Source organism: Molothrus ater, chromosome 2 (genome assembly GCF_012460135.2).
Source record: "Molothrus ater isolate BHLD 08-10-18 breed brown headed cowbird chromosome 2, BPBGC_Mater_1.1, whole genome shotgun sequence".
Classification (NCBI taxonomy): Eukaryota; Metazoa; Chordata; class Aves; order Passeriformes; family Icteridae; genus Molothrus; species Molothrus ater.
In genome coordinates this window covers 38,183,372-38,201,086 of record NC_050479.2, presented here as the reverse complement: position 1 = coordinate 38,201,086, position 17,715 = coordinate 38,183,372, and the positions used below count along the sequence as shown (strand labels likewise).

The window sequence follows — 17,715 nt, the reverse complement described above, 5'->3', positions numbered from 1 at the left end:
CCAGGGCAGCCAGAGGAATTTCCTGGGTTTCCACAGTTCTCGACTTCTGTGTTCCACACTTACTATGATAATGCCTGGACTGGGAATTGGCCTGTGAGGCAGCAGGATGGTCACTGAGACCGCAGCTCAGAACCTGAGCTACCCTGCCAGGTTCACTTCTCAGAGGGCTGCAATATTTCAGTCCCAGTGTTTGACAATGTCCAGCTGGCAGGCCGACAGTGAGACACTCAGAGCACAAGCCAGAGTGAGCTTATTTTCCATCAACTGAACATATGAAAAACAAAGTTCTGCTGAAGATGCCATCTTCAATCAAGTAAGTAATAGGGCACCTTAATTGATATGAGCGAGCTTCATGCACTGATACTGGAAGAAAACATGAGCTCTGGCTAAATACCTTGCAATAGAGGATTTTGGAATTTTTTATTGGCCTGTGAAATACTCAATATACAAATACTGCAAGCACTGCTGCATATTGTTGGTGCTGTCTCCCACCAGATTAAGGCTGTGTTTTGAACACAGTAGGTCATTACTGTACAACAGAGCACGGCCCCAGGAACAGATGTGTACCTAGAAAACCAGCCACTGAGTGTCTCTCCCCTGTTTGTCAATGTCACACAGATCAAGTGTGCTGACAGCTGCCAAAAGAAAATTGCCTGCTGTCACTCTGGACATCTAACCTTTCCCTCTGTACTTGGCTCTGCCGAGTCCACACCCTGAATCCTGTGTCCCATTCTGGGTCCTCACTTCCACACAGACATGGAGGCACTTGAGCAAGTCCAGAAAAGGGCAATGGAGCTGGTGAAGGGTCGGGAGCACAAGTCTCATGAGGAGCAGCTGAGGGGATGGAGGGGACAAAAGGAGGCTCAGGGTGACCTTATCAGTCTCTACAACCCCCTGAGAGGAGGCTGTAGCCAGATGGGAGTTGGTCTCTTCCCCCAAGCACCCAGCAACAGGGCAAGAGAAGATGGCCTCAAGCAGCGCCAGGGGAGGTTCAGGATGGACGTCAGGATAAATTTCTTCATGGAAAGGTTTTCTAAACATTGCAATGGACTGCCCAAGGAAGGTGGTGGAGTCACCATCCCTGGAAGGTGTTCAAGAAATGACTGGATGTGGCACTCAGTGCCTGGGTCTTTCTGACATGGTGGTGTTCAGTCATAGGTTGGGCTCGATGGTCTCAGGGGTCATTTCCAACCTAAATGATTCTGTAACTCATGCTAAGCATCTCATCTGTACTCCTTCAAGTCAGTAAAAACCTGACTTTCCGAGCAATCCCTATGCTATTTATTTGTGCTGAATTACCACCTAGCAGTCCGTAGAGTTTTTGTTCACACGGGTGAATAAAAACAATTTACGTGGGGCTTTATTTATTTCTGGGTGTTTGATGTATTTAACACGGCCCAACCCGCTTCCATCCACAGCTCCCTCTCCCCCGCGTAGGCCGCTGCCCCTCCCCTCACCGGGGGGGCAGGGCCTCGCCGGTCCTGACCAATCAGCGCCGCGGCAGCCGGGCCGCGGAGCGGGACTGGCGCAGGGAGCTGTCACTCCGGTGACGTCACGGCGGGATGGGCGGGCGCGCGGAGGTATGGCTGCCGCTTGGCCTGCGCCTGCCGCCCGTGGGTTCTGTGGGTTCCTGCCGCCCCGGGCAGCTTCCCTTCCCTCAGAGGGGCCTGAGCTGGGCAAGGGGCCAGACTGCCGTCGCTGCCTTCCCACTGGAAAACTGCTGTGTGCAGGCCTCTGGCTGTCCCGCGTGTCCTCCGCCATCCCCTGCCGTGTCTGGCATCTGCCACCCGCTCCGGGGGCTGCGGGGGCAGGGGCTCGGCAGGGCCGCCCCGGGGGGCGGCAGCTCGGCAGGGCCGCTGAGCGCCTCCCCCGGCCTGTGCAGCTCCTCTGCGGAGCGCTGCAATGGAACGCCTTCGGGACATTGAGTTTATCTCAGCCCCGGGGTGTCCTTCTTGCTCTCAGAAGCCGCCACAGGGATGTTTGTGTTGCCCAGTCCCCGTTCATGCCGTAGAACGTGAGCAGGTCTTGTGTCTGGATCAGCTTCTCCAGCTGGCTGTGCTGATCGAGGCCCTGTGTCCCCCTGGAGCTTTGGCCGAACCTGTGCTGTTCCCTGTCCCTGGGGAAGGTTCAGTCCGCCCCTCTGCAGGCTGCTGCTTCACTCAGTGGTGATTGAAATCACTCTGTGATTTCAAAATGTTTGCTTAATGTCTTAATGTCACATATTATGGTCTAGGCAGCTAGTTAGGTCTGGAAAAGCTAGACATACATATATAGAGAGGGTCAGAATCATTTTAGCTTATGCTTTGAAGCTTCATTCTCTAATGGAGAACATAAGGTGAGGAGTCATAAAGTGATTTGCCCATTATTGTACAGAAAATCTTTGAACCAGAGGTGCAGTCACTCATTTAGTACTCTTAAACAGAAGAAATAAAAACAGGCTTGCAATTTTGGTTTATTTCTTAATTGTCTGGGGTTTTTTTTCATAATAATGTGTAGATGTATAGACTGGGAACACTCCCTCTTGGTTTTTTGGGGAAGGCTTTTTGCGTTTGGTTTTGTTTGGTTTTTTAAAAATAATAATACTGGGTTTTGTTTCATTTCTAGGTTAAAGTGAAAATACCTTTTGGAAACAAATACCTTGATGCTATTTTTTCTGTCCCAGAGAAGAAACCAACATATGGAGTGATTCTTACTCATGGAGCTGGAGGAGACATGAATTTCCCTCACTTGGTGTCCTTGGCAGCCTATCTTGCATCCCATGGAGTTCTGTGCCTGCGGTTTACTTGTAAAGGCCTTAATGTTGCCTACAGGACTAAGGCTTTCAAAGCAGTTGTGGTAAGGAGTGAAAAAATTCTCAGACCAAAGCTTAGATCCACAGGTGCTGTCTTCCAGGTTTCTTAATTTACAGCCAGAGATTAGCCAAGCAACAGTGGGAAATTAGAACCAATGTTTAGGTAAATGGAGCACTGTGTATGAACAGAAACAGCAGAAGCGGTTCTTAGATGGGCAACAGCTGGAACAGCTGCCACAAGTGTGCGGGTTTGAGTGTAGGGAAAAAGAAAAGCCTGACAAAGAGCAAGGGTGTTTCATGGGAAAACTTACAGTTTGCAAAAAGCAGAAGAATTTAGGATGGAAATGAGCTAGGTGAAGAATTTAGGATGGGTGATCTGCTTGCACTGAGCAGGAGGCATTTTCATAGGGGAACAAAGTCGAGTTCTAAAGGAATTTTGTGTGATATCATTGTGATTATATGTACATTAATTTGAAGTCAGACTTTACTGTCTTTCATGGGCATCTTCAGTCTTTATGGAAGAAGCATAATGTTGTTAGCGGGTTTATGTTAATATGCTGCAATGTAAAGGTAATTTTAAGGCATCTGCTAAGATAACTAATCAGATGCCATCTTATCAGATGCTATCTCCTAAAATGTGAAAAAATGTTGCTGAATTTTATCTTTTCTGTTGGACTTAACTGATTGTGTCACAAATACATAACGTCAGTGAAGGGCATTTTTGCAAACCTGCTCTTCCTTTTGATGGGCCAAGAGTGTGCTCGGGATCTGTTACTGTAACTGAGTTGATACATAGTATTCACTTATGTTTTGGTAACTTTATAGGGCGTCTGATATTTTAGACTTGCTGAAAGCTAATGTTAAATTGATTGTGTTGTTGCTGCAAAACCTTATGAAACCATTTATGTGATAAAACCCAAGAGAGCACCTTATATGTACCTGTTCTTTAATCTTCAGTGCTGAAAGAGCTTCCCATTTTCTGTGTAGTAACTACAAACAGAAGAGATTCCCAGCTTCCCAGCTGTCTTAATACTGACTTGTAATGCTTCTCTTTCTCTTATTTCTTTAGGAATACTTAAAACTTTGTGATGATTATAAACTTTCTGGTGTTTTCCTTGCAGGTATTGTTTTTATTATCAATCATTTTCTCTGTTATACTGTCTCTAGTAATAGCATTCTGTAAATATTCCAAGTCTGTCCCACTTTGGTGACAAGCAAATGAACCCTCCTTATGATGCCATAGATCTTACTGCAGAAGAGGAAAGAAAGAGCAATAGATTGTATTTTCCAGGTACTTTGGGAAAAAACTTCCTTGTCACTTAGAATCACAGGGCATGACTTTTCTGATTATCCATGTGTACTTTTTAACTGCAGGTCTTGAAGAATTCTGGTTACTGATAAATGGAAAACAGTTTTCCCGAAACAGGTTTTGGTAATTAAAACCTAGTGGCAGATAAAAAAGTCAGCTATGTTACGTGGGAAGGGGAATAGATGGGGGTGGTTAGGAATATCTTGACAGGGAAAATTCTAAGTTTTCTCTTGAGTGAACCAAGTCTGTGCTGCTATAAGAACTAGGGACTTGCAGCACTCAATTTCAGTGCATTGTCAGCTCATATGCCTCCTCTTTGAGGAGATACTTTGATACTCGCTTGCTGTTACTGACTGACCTCATGTTCCAAGTTCACACTTTTTTCCCTCCCTTCTACTTTTACTTTTAGGCTGAAGTTCAAGGTGTACATAACACTGGCTGGATTTGTTTTGTGAGCCAAGTGAAATCAAGCGCAGAATTTTGTTTTGAATTTGAGCAAATTGAGGTTGCGTGAAAATAATGATACAGCACACTATCATGGCTATCTCAAATTTCCAGGCTCTGGAGCATAGGACCAATGCTTCTCTTCCCTTGTCCCCAGGATGGGATGTTGTTCCTTCCAGTATTGCAAGGGATCCCTATCCATTTATATTTTCTTTTTTTTCCCCCTCTTTTTTAAGCAGGGGTGTAAATGTTACAACTAGACAAATATCTTAGCAGAAAATGTTGAAATTAGGATTAATGTTTTTCATGAAGGAGAACATCCCTAGCATTTTGTGACACTGAAATACACTCAGTTGGATTGGTTTGGGGAGTTGTTTACTAAACCAGAATGTGGATGTGGTGACAGCAGATAATACATTTTTCCTTTGTTTCTGCATGGGAGAAAGGCCGTTCCATGGGCTCACGAGCTGCTGCCTCTGTGATACGTCAGCTGAGCCAGGGTGGTGATGATGATGATGATGGCTTCATTCAAGGTCTCGTGTGTTTATCTTACCCTTTGCATCGACCAAAACTGCAGTCCAAGCTCCGGGATGAGGATTTGTTACTGATCACATGTCCAGTGCTGTTTGTCTCGGGATCAGCAGATGAGATGTGTGAAAAAGTGAGTACCCTTGTAAATCCTGCTATGAAAGGGCAGTCTGGAGGAGCAGCAATGGGCCTCAGTGATGCCTGTATTTCACCTGATTAACAAACTTGCCTAAATAGGTGTCTTCTGAAGGAAGCCTTGGGTAGAAAACTTCATCAGACACAAGGAAGCCTGACAGGGCTTCCTTTTGCCACTTAAAATGTAATGGACCATGCTTGGTCTTCCACTTTAGCAAGCTCATCTTTGGGTCACTGAAATACTCCCGATTTAAATGGTTTCAATAGGAGTGCCTAAATTAAAAGTGGTCTATGGAACGAGTGAGTTATTTGCTATTTTGTTTTAATCATTTCAAGTTACAAAACCTGTGTGGTGCCACCACTGTCACACTGGTCACATTTTCATGGCAAATTCTTCTAGCAAAGCAGTTCTACCCCCAAGTCAGGCTTCTGTGGTAGAGATATTTTTGTAGAGATGAAGAGCAGGTGTTCAGAGGGAGGGTAACAGTGCTTTTCTGCTGTGTTTCCTTGCAAACAGGTGTCTGCTGTTTTTAAACAGGCCAGTGTGAATTTGGGGCTACGTGCAATTGGCATTTTCCATGCTTGGACAGTTTCTAAGGAGTCATAATGCTTTTGTGAGGATTTGTTGCCAAAATAAGTCAGGCCAGTGACCAGCAGATCCTTGGAGTGCCCTTTAAGGGGGAATCTCTGACTTTGTGAGCTGGTTCTTAGATCTCTTTGCTGAGAGATTTCAACAGTGTCAAAGCTAGTCCCTAAGGAATTACATTGCTATTCAGCCTCTGCAGACAAATCTGACTTCAATTCTATCATTTTATTGCCAGCACTACCCTCTGACAGTAAAAATGGACTCCTTTGAGGTTTAATTTTCTGCTATTCTCTGTTTCAGTAAGAGTGAAGCTTTGAGCAGATCCCACTATTCATATCCTGAATAGAGAATACAACCCATTTTCCTAGCAAGGTGTTTTTCATGTGCACACAGATCCATCTATCTGTTTTTTAGAGCTGCCTGTTTTGCATTACACAGGCAAAGCAAGAGACATCTAGGAGTTCCAGAGTTTGTAGCAGCCAATTCTCTAATATTTGCATTCTTGTTTTCTCCATAGCAATTGCTAGAAGGTGTGGTGAGCAAAATGAAAGCCCCTAAAAAAATCCATTGGATTGATAAAGCAAACCATGGGATGGCAGTCAAAGGACGAACAGCAGATGATGTCATGGAAGAAGTAAATGCACAAGTTTTTTCTTGGCTTAGAGAGAATGTTCAACTGCAGCAAAAATAATTTGCAGTGTTCAAGCAGTATCTTCATTTAGTTTTTCCTAAATGTGGCAAATAAGGGGTTTGTTATTTTTTAGAGGCATATTTTTTAAAAAACTTATGTTTTCAGAGGTCTAAGTGTAAATGCAAATAAAGCTTTGTATGAATGAAAAAAAAAATGCAAAATAATAAAGAACGTCCAGAAGTACAGAAAATATATCATGACAGCATTGTTCTGTGTTTCTATGCAAATATCCATATATGACACTTGGGAATGTAGAGGATTAAATAATGCTTTTGACTAATATTTGAAGTAATATACTAGAAAAAAATCTACTTCAACAGCTATCTTTAGGGTTCTTCAATTTCTGAGTATATTACTGATGCTGTACTCACTTGCAAAACCTACTGATTTTAGGGTTCTGCCAGCACATCCCCTGAGGCTGGCAAGCCTGGTATACTACTTTGCCTTGGTGCTGTGTGCTGGCCTTCCCAGGTGCTTCCAAACCTGTGGGGCAGGGAGAGGAATCTCTGGTTGGTCACAGTGTCTGCCACCTTAGGGAGCCAGATTCTTCCTCTGTGGGGAGGAGGAGGTAATGCAGGCACAGCTGGGTGTGTGAAGCGAAGAACATGGTTCAGTTTTGAGCAGTCCCCTTCACTAATGTCCTTTTTGTAAAGGACTGATCACAGAGGCCCTCTGATAAATAAAAACAAATTGTGTTTAGTGATGGAGGAACTCCTGGAGCAGGAACCAGTTGTGCATCCATTGTGACAGGAGATCTCAGGTCCCTGTCTGAGCTCTGACCCCGGAGAGTGGATAAAACACTTTGTGTGTACTGGCAGCTGCAGCCTTTGTCATTAGGGCCTGTGAGTAATCTGTTGGTGTAACCGAGCCTACAGCAATATTGGAATTGTGGTTTTCCTTCAGGTTAACAAGATTATGAACCCCACAGTATTGCCTTTGAGATTGTCTCAGAAGGAGCACAGTTATGGTCTGAAAAAAGAAGCCTTTGGCTGGATAGATTGAGAGGGAGGGAAGATATACAATTCTCATCTGCCCTTCTTTGCAGAACAGTTTCACATTTGTGAAAAGACTTACTATATACAAGCATGAGTAAGAAGTATCTGTATTTCCAAGGTAACTCAGGACAGGAACACATGACTGATACAAACATGGTTTTTATTAAAAAAAAATTATAAAAATGTGTTTGAATAAGGCTCTGCCACCACTGCATGATTAAAAGGAAATCAGGGGTATTTTGTTTTCTTCCATACGTAGATCATGAAATGGTAAACTTTAAAATATCCACTGACATTTTCTGCGGGCACACTAACCCAGATTTCCCTTCTTTCTTTAAGAAGACAGTCTGAATTTAGGTAAATACTGAAAAAAATTATTTACTTCTGTCAGAGTTCATCTTTGGCCTGCAGTCAAAAAAGAAGAAACATGTTTCAGTTAAGTAGAAGCCTATTTTTCACTGTCTAGTCCTAGTCCTGCAAATACATCAAGAAGTGTTTCTAAGTTCGATAGGTGTTAATGGCCTGGCCTGATAACTGATACTGTGGGACACTGAGCAGCCCTGCTCCAGCAGGGCTCAGCAGGAACTGAAGACACTCAGCACTTTACATTTAACCTGCATGGACTGTACCTTTTTTCGGTGGCAAGTGCATGGGAAAAGGTCATCATCAGGCTGCTGCACCTTCTCCATCCCATCTCTGATTTTTGGTTCACTCACTTGCAAGCTGGCATATTCCTAGTTTTAAAAAAAGGAAGGTATCATTAATCCATAAATTTTTTAGATTGTACGTGTAGTTGCCAATATTGTACCAAATCAGCTGAGGAATTCTGTAAAAACTCTGGGGCTACACAATCTGTTCCTGCAGACTGTCACAGACAGGGTGAGGGAACACTCAGCTGCAGACAGGAGCCCCTTCGGGTGCCTCCCTGGAGTTCGGTATCTTGGTGCTAATGCACAGATATTTTCAGCTGTGGTTCACAGGGTGTGTGTCTGATGTGGAATTCTTTGATCATTGTGGGCTACATATTCTGGCAGATTAGATCAAGATTTTTGGGATCCCACTGCCTCTCAAGCAGCCAGCATAGTCTTGAGGGGTTTCATAGCATATAATTGAATACAATGTTTGTAAAAACCAAATTAAGATTTTAATTGCTGCTGCTTGCTTCATGACTTCAAGTACCAGACTGGCCAATTTCCAGCAGCTCTGTTGCCCTAAATTCTTGCTGTGTGATTTCTATTTCTGTGCCAGTAGCCATTAAAAATATACTGACCTGGAAAAGTTTGAAATAGTAACAAAAAATGTGGTCTCCCATGAGATTGTTTCTTGCAAATTCTTGTCCAGATTTTGCAATATTTTTTGCCTGTCAAAGAAAATGAAAGTTTGGTTTATTTTTTTATTGCCCAGACCTAGTATTTATTTCAGGGTGCTACTGTTGGTTCCCAAGTTACAAATGAAGTTGACACTTCAGGATAACTCAAGTAAAACATTCTTTTTAAAAGTTACGGCATTGTTAGGAAGATACTTTTTTTTTCCTGAAGTTCAATTTGATTTCAAATTAAGGACAATATTATGCATTTTTGAGTGTTTTTCTTCTTTGTAGAGTTGATGAAATAATTTTCAAGTTGTCCTAGTATTTTTTTTTGCTTTGTTTTAAAGAAATTCAATTTCTGTTCTCTTCTAGAAACATTACTGCATACTTCTAAATGTGTATTTTACCTCTTCATCATGATCTTTTGCCCACTGTAGTTTTTCTAGCAGATCACTCAGGTCACTTTTAAATGGAATGAAGTGTTTCCACGGCTGCAGCTCATTATAAAAGTGCTCATAGTAGATGGAGTCTTGCTTTAACACCACACTGTTTCCTGCTAGTAGATAAGGCAATCTGTATGCTGCCACTGTGCCATCAATATTAATTTGATATTTATACTGGAAAGAAAAGGACCAGAAGTTACTAAAAACTACAAGATCCCAGTGGCTTGGTTAGGTTATGTTCTGAGGGCACTGGTGTTACTGACTTGCCGATATTGAGACAGGTAGGACTGGCTAGGCAAGCATCAATGTCTAAGAAGCTTTTATTATCTAGTTTGGAATTCATCACAGTGCAGGGTACACAGAGCTTCATCAATTAAGTTCTCCAGGAATTCTTAGGTGCTCATCCTTGGATGTGAGGGTAGATGTGCCACTTCATCCACAGATTTTCCCACTATGTTAGTTATGTTAGTAGTCCTGATCGCTGAATCAGGAAAAAGAAATAAAAAGGAACTTGAAGTTATGTAGATTACACGAGGTTCTACAGAACCTTTAGATGTAAATCAGACATTACTATCCTGAGGGTAAGAGCTACATAGCAGTTAATCCCACTGGAGGGATGTCTAGTCATGCTTGTTACTGGTGGTGTCCTGAAAAACTAACAATCCCTTTATTTTCAATAATACATACTAAGTTATTTCATAATGGGAAACAGTGAGAACTGAGTTCTATGAAAAATAATTAGTGGCTTACCTTAAAAAAATCAAAAAATGAAATGTGCTTAACAATAGGACCATAGAGGCTTTCATCATGTTTAAAGAAAAAAAAGTTTGTGAAAGCAGCATCTATGATCTCTGGATATTTCCTGCTGAGTTTTACAAGCTCAAGCCTCTCTTTGCGGCTATCACGTCCTCTCCAGAAGGCTGTGGTGTTCTTGTCTTCCCACGATGGGCCAGTGTTTGCTTGGACTGACATCATATCCAGGCTGACTCTGCACCAGAAAGAAGTGGTTTAATAGTGAAGCCTACTGGAAACTTTTTAAAGTGCAGTAACTTAAAAGAGTTCACAGTACCCAGAGGCAGAGAGCAAAGATGAAGGCGAGTCATGAGCACACCATCATGTGTTACTGTATCAGTCATTTTGCAGCAATAGAAACAGATAATGAATGTTAAGTTCACAGGCCTGTGGCATGACAGCATCATTCAACAACATGGCATGTGGAAACAATACCACGGAAAAAAATAGGTAAAAGTGGATACAGTTGCCAGAGAAGGTGGTGCAAAGTACTGTAACTGGCTTAGTAAATATATTGCACATCCTTAAAAATGTAAGAATGAAACACATAAACTGGGAGGGCAAGGGGATAGCAAATTAGAAAAACTCTTGACAAAAAAAAGGAACCTGAACTAAATGCAGTGAAACGATAAACAAGTTCAAGATGGATTACAAAGATTTCTTAGAAGCAAGCTGTCTTTGTAGTGTTTCAAGACAGAAAAGAGCAGTTGCTAAGGCTAGTTATGGTCAGTAATCAAAGTGGGAGATGGTAGCTCCTAGTTCGAAAATTCCCCATAGCTATGTTGGGATTTGAAAGGTACACAAATAACAAATTCCAACAAAATCAGGAAAGAAAGACACCTGGCCATTGTCAACAAATTCATGGGGGGAGAAACAAAGCAAACAAGAACAAATCAAATGCCCAGCCTTGAAACATCTTAAGTGCTGTTTTTAGTGATTTGACCATGTTTAGATAAATTTAATTTTTGAAATGAAACAGTGAAGTATAATAATATATTGATTACACAGTCACTGCCTACCTGGGTTGCCAGTGTCTCAGTGGGTAAATGAAAATAGCTAATATACTGTTACCATACAGATCTCTATGGAAGATCATTCATTGTGAATTTTGTGATAAGTTTAATCCATTTCTTACCGTCCCATAGTCTCCAAAACTGAGTCTGTTAAGTCGTATGTTGGCATGACAATGTCTTTTGACTCACTGGACCCACACCACGAGAAGATTGGGTGCAAGTTCTGTGAGGGCTTCCTTTTCTCCAGAGGCCAATCCCCCAAATTAACAAAAAATTCTACATCTGGCATTTTCACCTAAAGAGAAGCAAAGTAGGCACAAATGCAGTTTAGCACAAACAGTATTCTGCTGGCATCTTGCATTTTGAAAACAACCCTCACTAAGAGAAAAAATTGCCAGGTGTCTAATATACTTAAAGTACCTGTAATAAATCATGGACATTTAGAAACCTGTTAGAAGTACTGAGACCACAGAGTAAAGCCTACAAAATAGTATTTAAAAAAAAATATTTGCAAAGTGACATAAGGCATAGGAGCCCCCTTTTTAGAGGATGGTTTCCTGTTATACTTTACATGATTGGCCACACAATCTTTTGATCAGGCTAGCACTGGGACCTAGTCAGCAATTGTATAGTTCCAAGGTAAGCTGGATCATCTTGTTACTGTCTGGAAAACTGATGCTGGCTGGTAAATCAGTTTTCTGTCACATCAGTGATCTAATTCACCCTGTATCTGCAGGATGCCTAAATCCAACAGAAGAGAAGAAACAGAAATAAACAGCCAAGATGGGAAGACCAATTTAGTCAGTGCTTTGGTTAATTATTAAGCATAACATCATCACTTAGTTAAAATATTTGGTAGCATGGAACCATACCTGAAATCACTGTCACAGCCAAAAGGCAAGAAAAATACTGTTGATGGCCAGGAAGCAGGACAGAGGGCATAATTTTGTGCTTTATGAAACTGTGATGCACCCCCTGTATTGAGTTTGGTTTGGGTATTTTCAAGTGAAGTAAGAAAAGGTAGAAAGAAAGGCAGCTTTGTAGTTTTCCAAAGAAAGGACCAGCTGCCTTGTGAGGAAACACTGAAAATGGTGGGACAGTTCAGTTTGGAGAGCAAAAGGCAAAACATGACAAATGGCTGCGTTTTACAGAACCCTGAAGGCACATATAAGGTCAGTGCAGAACTAATGTCATATCTCAGTTCACTCTCTTCCCTCTCAGTTGCCTCTTTCAAAACAAAAGAAATTAATAATTTGCCAAATATCAAACACTTCCAAATGGTGGAAGATATTCTATTCCTTTCAAAGGGTGTTTGCTACACAGACGAACGCTCAGCACTGAACTTCATTGCTATGGCGCCATCTAATGGTTGTAAGGGGCATAAACCCTACAAATTCAATTTTCTACACATCCTCAGCAGCAGAATCCATCAGCAGCCTGAATCTTCTCCAACAAACTATCTACCGTCACTCAGCGACACTATCCTAATAAAAATTCTTATTCAATGATATTTAATGGGAATGAGATAAACTTTGTTTTCTAGATCTGTAAACAGTTTCTGGTTTTGGAGTTAGAAATCCTTTTTCAACTTTTAGTCTAAAGTCCTTAGATGAAATTTAACTCCATTATTTCTTATCCAACACTAGTGACACCAAGAACAGTTTACTTCCATCTTCCAGAGAACAATCTTTTAGATAATTGTAGTCTACATTCATGTTTTTCCTTAGACATCATATCCTCCTGTAGACAGTGTTAGAGGAAACAATCCCCAGTTAAATAAATGTGCATTTGTACATTTGTACATTTAGTCATTTTCCCCATTTTCTGTGCAATGTTAGTTCAGCAATGTTAGCAATAGAGCAATCCTTAAAGCATGACACCTAAAGGCAGACAGAGTAGCATAACTGATCCATTACTAATCCTGAGGATAGTGGAAAGGTTACTTGATATTTCTTTAAAATGTTAAACTTGTGTTCAGCTTTTTGCAGCAATGTACCTGCAGAGACAGAATTTTCTGTTAGATGTTACAGGATGATTTATTTATTCTACAGAGGAAAAAACCTCAAACCAACACACCCTGTTCTGGCTTATCAAACTCACCTATAAAAGCCTGCTTATTCAATTAACTTTTGTGATAATCAATCAGATGGCATTCTAGAACATGACAACTTCAAACAAGGAAAATCATGACCTTTCCATAATTAATCAATGAGCAAGAGTTTTTTAACAGAAACAGCAACAAATACTCTGATGTGTATTTAAGGCCAGGCTTCTATAACTTAGGACATGCAGAGTAAGTGGCTGTACAGATGTACTCACTTTTCTGGTCAAAGAAAGCAGTATGGCATCCATGAAAATTCTGAAGCCAACATGTTCCCCATATGTCTTTATATAAACCTGAAAATAAACAAAGGTTTTACTGGGTGATTTCATTCCAGAGAATGGCTGGCACAATTCAGGGCTCTTTTAATCACATAGTAACTACTCAGACAGACTATATGGCTGTATAGATTTATGAATCAGCTGGGAAGCAGTAGAAATCTCATCACAGAAAAGTGATGAAAAAAATTACAAGGTTTGTTTGCTTTTGCAGATGTTTGAGGTCTGTTTCACGAAAGCAGAAACTGTTGCCTGTCTCCGTGGTGTTCCATTCTTCTAATTTCCACATAAAACTCCACTGAAAAAAGTACAGTATATACAATTCTCTGTTACAAAGAATTGCAGCTCTGATGCTTAGTTCAGCTAAAAGTGGGTATCTCAGAATTATGCATGATATAATTTATTGATGTACTTCACATTAGATGATTGTGACACCTCACAGCAGTATTGCTCAGAGAACAGGAAACTGAATTAGCATTTAGGAGACTTGGGTGGGTGCCCAGTACTCACACTGATTGCCTGGAAAGTAATTTGCTTTCACTGTGTTTCAGCTGTAACATGGACAAAAAAAGCACTTACAAAGTAGGAGAGACATTGCTGAGCTCATACATAAACTGCAAAGTATTCAAGGACAGAGAAGCAAGCAAAGTCTTGTTCTTAAAGAATACACTACAAGAAGCTTTTACAACTTGGAACAACCAAACTGCTTATGGCTTGCCACCAAATTCCCATATGGACTTCAGATCAACCAGATTCCATACCTCATTGTCTTTGATGGTGTAGTGACACAAACTCTGTCTTTGTCCAAACCTCTGCGGAATTTCTTTTGCAATCTTATCTGGGTCAACAATGGGAAAATTTGCTAGGTCTCTCTGAATCTGTGGAATGGTTTGAGGGCAGTTCATCTCTTCCAGCCATGCACTGCTATCCTCCTGAGGGCAGTCACAGTTTTCATGGTAAATAGGTCCTGTTGGGAACAAAATTATTATTTTACTTTTAATAAGTCATAATATTGAGCTGTTGAGATCACAGAACAGGGTCAAGCACTGAACATTCATTGCTTAGGGCCAACACTTCAGCAACTCTAAATGGGTATGTCTGAATTTTTTTTTTAACTCTAATGGAGTCATGTCAACCTCTATCAGCTTATGTGTGAGCCTTCCACCTGTATTTATCAGGCAACAGCTTCACAGCATTTGCTTCCTTTTATTATTTTGAAAACTACGTGTAGGATGCATATAATGAATCCGTAATCCCAATGGGATTTGATAGTCCAGAGAAGTATGAGGTCCCAAAGAATCCCGTGCTTCTAGTAGAAGACATTCCGGGACACGCTTTGTCAGCCCTGACAGGAAACCTGTGTGTAGTGGTGCCTCTTACCTTTTAAAATATATGGAGACTTGGCAACATGTTTATCTCCAGTTTTGACTTCTATCCTCAGGCTTTTGTAGCTCGCATACATCCTGTACCTCACGAGGAAGGAACCATCTTTCCTGTCCAATACTTGCACACCAACACGAGTGAACTGTTCTTCGGGAGCAGTGATCTTCACCTGGAATGCATTTTCACCTGGTGATGAAGTGAACCTACCCAGAGAATAAGTGGGAGCTTAATACACAAAGGAAACATACAACAGATTTCCTTTGCAAGTCAACAGATTTCCAGCGAGCCATGTTAGCCACAATTTCCTCTGAGCCATGTTAGGCCTCTACAAGCACATCCAAATGTTCACTTTAACAGGTTAATAAGTCTATTATTTTACATTCAGAAGCAAAATGTTTTCAGATTACCTTATTTTCCAGGTATTATTTAAGGAAGTTAAGAACAAAGTTACACTTCTTAATCATTATGGTAGCTTATATTGGAAAAAAACAGGGAAAAGAAATTATAGAGGGATTACATAATTCTACGTGTACATGAGATATTTTGGTATAATTAAACATATACCAAAACAGAAAAACCTCTATAAAACCAAATAAAATAATCTGAATAATCATGAAGTTATCACATATCATTGATGTATTAACAAAGTTGGTGCAGTCAAAATGCTGTCAACTTCCTTCCACCTTTCTTTCAGTGACCAGGCTCTTGAGCTGTAACTCCTTACTTCACCTTTCCTAAAACATGTCCAGTCATACTCGAGACCTGCCAGTTCAATTAAATGCAAGAAATATTTACTATCCAAGTTAAGCTGAATTGGCAGCCTCCATACTGACACAAGCCATGGTGCAGCTAATCTTTCTGAGCACCTATCTAGGTTGCATAACCAGTTTTCCTAAATAAATGGAAAGCAATGAGTATCCTCTGAAAATCATAGAATCACACAGTTGTTAGGGTTGGAAAGGACCACTGGAGATCATCTAGTCCAATCCCTCTGCCAAAGCAAGGTCACCCTGCAGCAGGGGACACAGGGACGTGTCCAGGGGGTTTGCAATGTCTCCAGAGAAGGAACTCCACGGCCTCCCTGAGCAGCCTGTTCCAGTGCTCTGTGACCCTCAGGGAAAGTTTTTCTCGTGGTGAGGTGAAGTTTCCTGTATTTTAGTTTATGGCCATTGCTCCTCGTCCTATTTCATTGCTAAGAAATTTACCTATTGGTCTATGGACTAATTCCTAAATTATTTCACTGATCTTGCGCCTCAGCACGTAGGAGAAATGCTAATGTTCCCAACAGTGGAAACAAGCTTGATGCCTGAGCCTAACAAATTAAATGTATTAGTCACTGCTAAAGTTTTGACAAAGGAGAATAAATAATGAACTTTTCCCACTGACTAACACGTATGCTTTGCTGCTGAACGTTTTCATCCTCTTATCTCATCCCCTCGCGCCGTTATTTGACACTCCTTGAAAGGATTAATTAGCTCTTGCCAAGTGACATGCAGAGTCACGTAGAGGGAGCTTTTAGCCCGCACCTTCTACGAGCAAATCGCAAGCCTCTCGGTCAGACCATGCCCAGAATCTCCCCGAAAAGCCGCCGCCGCCCTCACCTCAGCCCTCGGGCGTCCACGGCCTGCACATAGAAGTACCGTGCGGGGAGCGCGGCCGCGGCGCGCAGCCCGGGCCCCCACACGGTGCTGCGCTCGGCGCTCGGCCGCCCGCCCGCGGCCGCCGCCGCCGCGGCTCCCAGGGCGAAGCACAGCGGCCACAGCGCAAGCATCGGCAGCGCTACCGTCCCGAGGGACGAACACCGCCGGCACCGGCCTCCTGCCCTCGGCACGCCGCCGGGCAGTCCCGCCCCCGGCGCGGCTCCACGGGGCGGGGCCGCGGCATAGCGGGGCGGCGCTGCCGGGAGGCGCCGGCCGGCTGGGAGGCACCGGCACAGTCCCCGGGAATTACTGGGACCTAGCGCATGGAAAGCATTAGGGACAGCAGGCTCTGACGGCCCGCGGCCCTGACCTACGCACCCGGACATCTCTGAGCCGCTGTTTAATCCCTGCCATGAGTTGAAGTTCTTCCCCCCCCGCCCCCCAGCTTCCCTTCAATCCGCTCCCAAAGTTTAGGCTGGGAAATGGAGTTTACAATCCGGAAAATGTGTTTTCAAAATCCTCCCCTGAGCAGCTGGAGGTGAAGAGTTTCTTTGAGCTGAGGGTGGCAAAGCCCTGGAACAGGCTGCCCATGGAGGCCGTGGTGGCTTCCTCTCTGGAGACATTCCAAGCCCACGGTGTTCCCATGCTACCTGCTCCAGGTGACCCTGCCTTGGGCGATTGGATTAGATGATCTCCCGAGGTGCCTTCCTCACTTAACAGCTTTGTGACTCTGTGATATGTGGCTGCTGGTAGTGCAGGTCTGGGATTGTCTGGAGCAGAGGTGAGGGGGCACCTCACCCGCTGCCACCAGGGCAATCGCCCAGTTCAGGCATATGGTGATTCCATGGCCCTTTGTCAAATAATCCAGCCTCCAACTGCAGAGAGCTAGTCCCAAACACTAATGCTGCTCTTAACTACACACAGAATCATTTAGGTTGGAAAAAACCTCTAAGATACTTTCAACTTGGCTCCTGACTGCTTCTCTCTTGTTAAGGCAAACAATAAAAAAAATTGAAACTCATCAGCAAGGACTCATGAATTTCAAAAAGATTTTGTATTTTACAGTTTGAACTAACTGCAAATTAATTATTATTATTAATTATCTTGAAATAACTGCAAATATGCTTAGCTAAAAGCACACAAAAAGCACTTGTTTGAAGAAAATTTCAAGCTGAGAAATGACAACTTGGGTTGATGAAGAGAGTCTTTTCTAACCAACAAGGTCATTACAAAATGCCTTAAATATTACCAAGCTCCAGCTTTTAAAGACATGGGTT

General features: G+C 42.4%; 2 protein-coding genes across 4 annotated transcripts; one reads left to right on the top strand and one right to left on the bottom strand.

The window, feature by feature from the left end:
• The first annotated feature begins 1,556 nt into the window (after nucleotides 1–1,556).
• Nucleotides 1,557–6,678, top strand: TEX30 (testis expressed 30). Its single transcript, XM_036393844.2, has 5 exons — nucleotides 1,557–1,580; nucleotides 2,605–2,835; nucleotides 3,861–3,912; nucleotides 4,991–5,205; nucleotides 6,311–6,678. The coding sequence occupies exons 1-5, from the start codon at nucleotides 1,563–1,565 to the stop codon at nucleotides 6,482–6,484; spliced, it is 690 nt and encodes a 229-aa protein (XP_036249737.1). The 5' UTR covers nucleotides 1,557–1,562; the 3' UTR covers nucleotides 6,485–6,678.
• Nucleotides 6,679–6,894: 216 nt separating this feature from the next.
• On the bottom strand, nucleotides 6,895–16,592 carry POGLUT2 (protein O-glucosyltransferase 2). Of its 3 annotated transcripts, none has more exons than XM_054514073.1 (10): nucleotides 16,400–16,592; nucleotides 14,796–15,001; nucleotides 14,177–14,382; nucleotides 13,356–13,433; nucleotides 11,159–11,331; nucleotides 9,982–10,219; nucleotides 9,196–9,405; nucleotides 8,750–8,839; nucleotides 8,109–8,213; nucleotides 6,895–6,967 (listed from the first exon to the last, which is right to left on the bottom strand). In XM_054514073.1, the coding sequence occupies exons 1-10, from the start codon at nucleotides 16,567–16,569 to the stop codon at nucleotides 6,920–6,922; spliced, it is 1,524 nt and encodes a 507-aa protein (XP_054370048.1). In that variant the 5' UTR covers nucleotides 16,570–16,592; the 3' UTR covers nucleotides 6,895–6,919. The 3 variants fall into 3 exon arrangements, with proteins under 3 accessions (XP_054370048.1, XP_036246825.1, XP_036246816.1); XM_036390932.2 differs by lacking the exon at nucleotides 6,895–6,967 and adding an exon at nucleotides 7,621–7,884; XM_036390923.2 differs by lacking the exon at nucleotides 6,895–6,967 and having other exon boundaries at nucleotides 7,621–8,213.
• Between the last annotated feature and the right edge of the window lie 1,123 nt (nucleotides 16,593–17,715).